Source organism: Merops nubicus, unplaced genomic scaffold, assembly GCF_000691845.1.
Source record: "Merops nubicus isolate BGI_N331 unplaced genomic scaffold, ASM69184v1 scaffold45, whole genome shotgun sequence".
Lineage (NCBI taxonomy): Eukaryota > Metazoa > Chordata > Aves > Coraciiformes > Meropidae > Merops > Merops nubicus.
This window is the reverse complement of record NW_008609980.1, coordinates 15045-16102: the sequence shown is the minus strand read 5'-3', so window position 1 is coordinate 16102 and position 1058 is coordinate 15045. Positions and strand designations below refer to the sequence as shown.

Here is a 1058-nt window from a genome sequence, read left to right as displayed (position 1 = left end):
AATTCAAGGCAATGGTCTGATGTTAGGGGATGGTCCCACAGCTTGACCCTGCTGTGGGCTTTTTGTTCCAAACCATATTACTTCCCAGCACAGGTATTTCTGTAGGCACACAGGGAAATAGGTTTTCTCTTCCTTCAGATAAATGATGGGGAATAACTTTTTGTTACTGATGAGTTACTTTTCAGCTTGCCTTTTTCTTTTTCTTTTTTTAATATGGTGCACTCTGTGACTGTTTGGGACAGCACAGCTCAGAGTGGAAAAGCTGGGGGAGATGGCTGCTTCAGCTTAGAGGGTTTGCCTTGAAGCTCTGCAGAGTTGAATTCAGAGGCTCAACACCCACATAGATGTGGATACTGAAGGGCATAGTCATATTACTGCCCTTCTGAGACTGTGAATCAACTCAAAGGTACAAGGTGGTTGTAGATAACATGGTTATTAAAGCCTCAAAGGTCAGAAGGTGATAAAGATTATCTATTCTGATTTCTAGTGAATTACAAACATAATCTATTTCCAGGAAAAGCTGCAGTTTTGAAGTGTCTGCTGGACATTCACAGGATTTTTATGGAGAACGACCCTGCCTACATCCTTAACGATCTCTTCATTACAGACTATTGCATCTGGATTCAAAAATCCAAGTAAGTTCTTAAGTAGCTATTGATATGGGAAATGTTTTTAGTACAATTCCATCTATGAACCAATATCAGTAAAATCAAAATAAATTCTATCTTACAAATGAAAATCAGACAGAATCATGGAATGGTGGGGGCAGAAAGGGTCCTCTGAAGATCATCTTGTCCAGCCCTACTGCTCCAGCAGGATCACCCAGAGCAGGATGCCCAGGATGGCGTCCAGGTGGGTTTGGAATCTCTCCAGAGAAGGAGACTCCACAGCCTGTCTTGGGCAGCTTTTTCTGGAGCTCTGTCACCCTCACAGGAAAGAATTCTTTCCTTCTGTTCAGGTGGAACGTTCTGGCTTCCAATGGGTGGCTGTTACTCCTTGTCCTGTCACTGGGCACCACTGAAGAATCTGACCCCATTGTCTTGTCACCTGTCCTTTAG

General features: G+C 43.2%; 1 protein-coding gene across 1 annotated transcript in view; it reads left to right on the top strand.

Moving 5' to 3' along the window:
* The window catches only part of SHQ1 (SHQ1, H/ACA ribonucleoprotein assembly factor), a gene marked incomplete at its 3' end in the record, with an annotated part of 28546 nt that extends 27911 nt beyond the window's left edge, over positions 1-635 (top strand). The window contains 1 exon segment of the mRNA XM_008940721.1: positions 515-635. Coding sequence (XP_008938969.1) covers positions 515-635 — 121 coding nt within the window.
* Positions 636-1058: the final 423 nt, after the last annotated feature.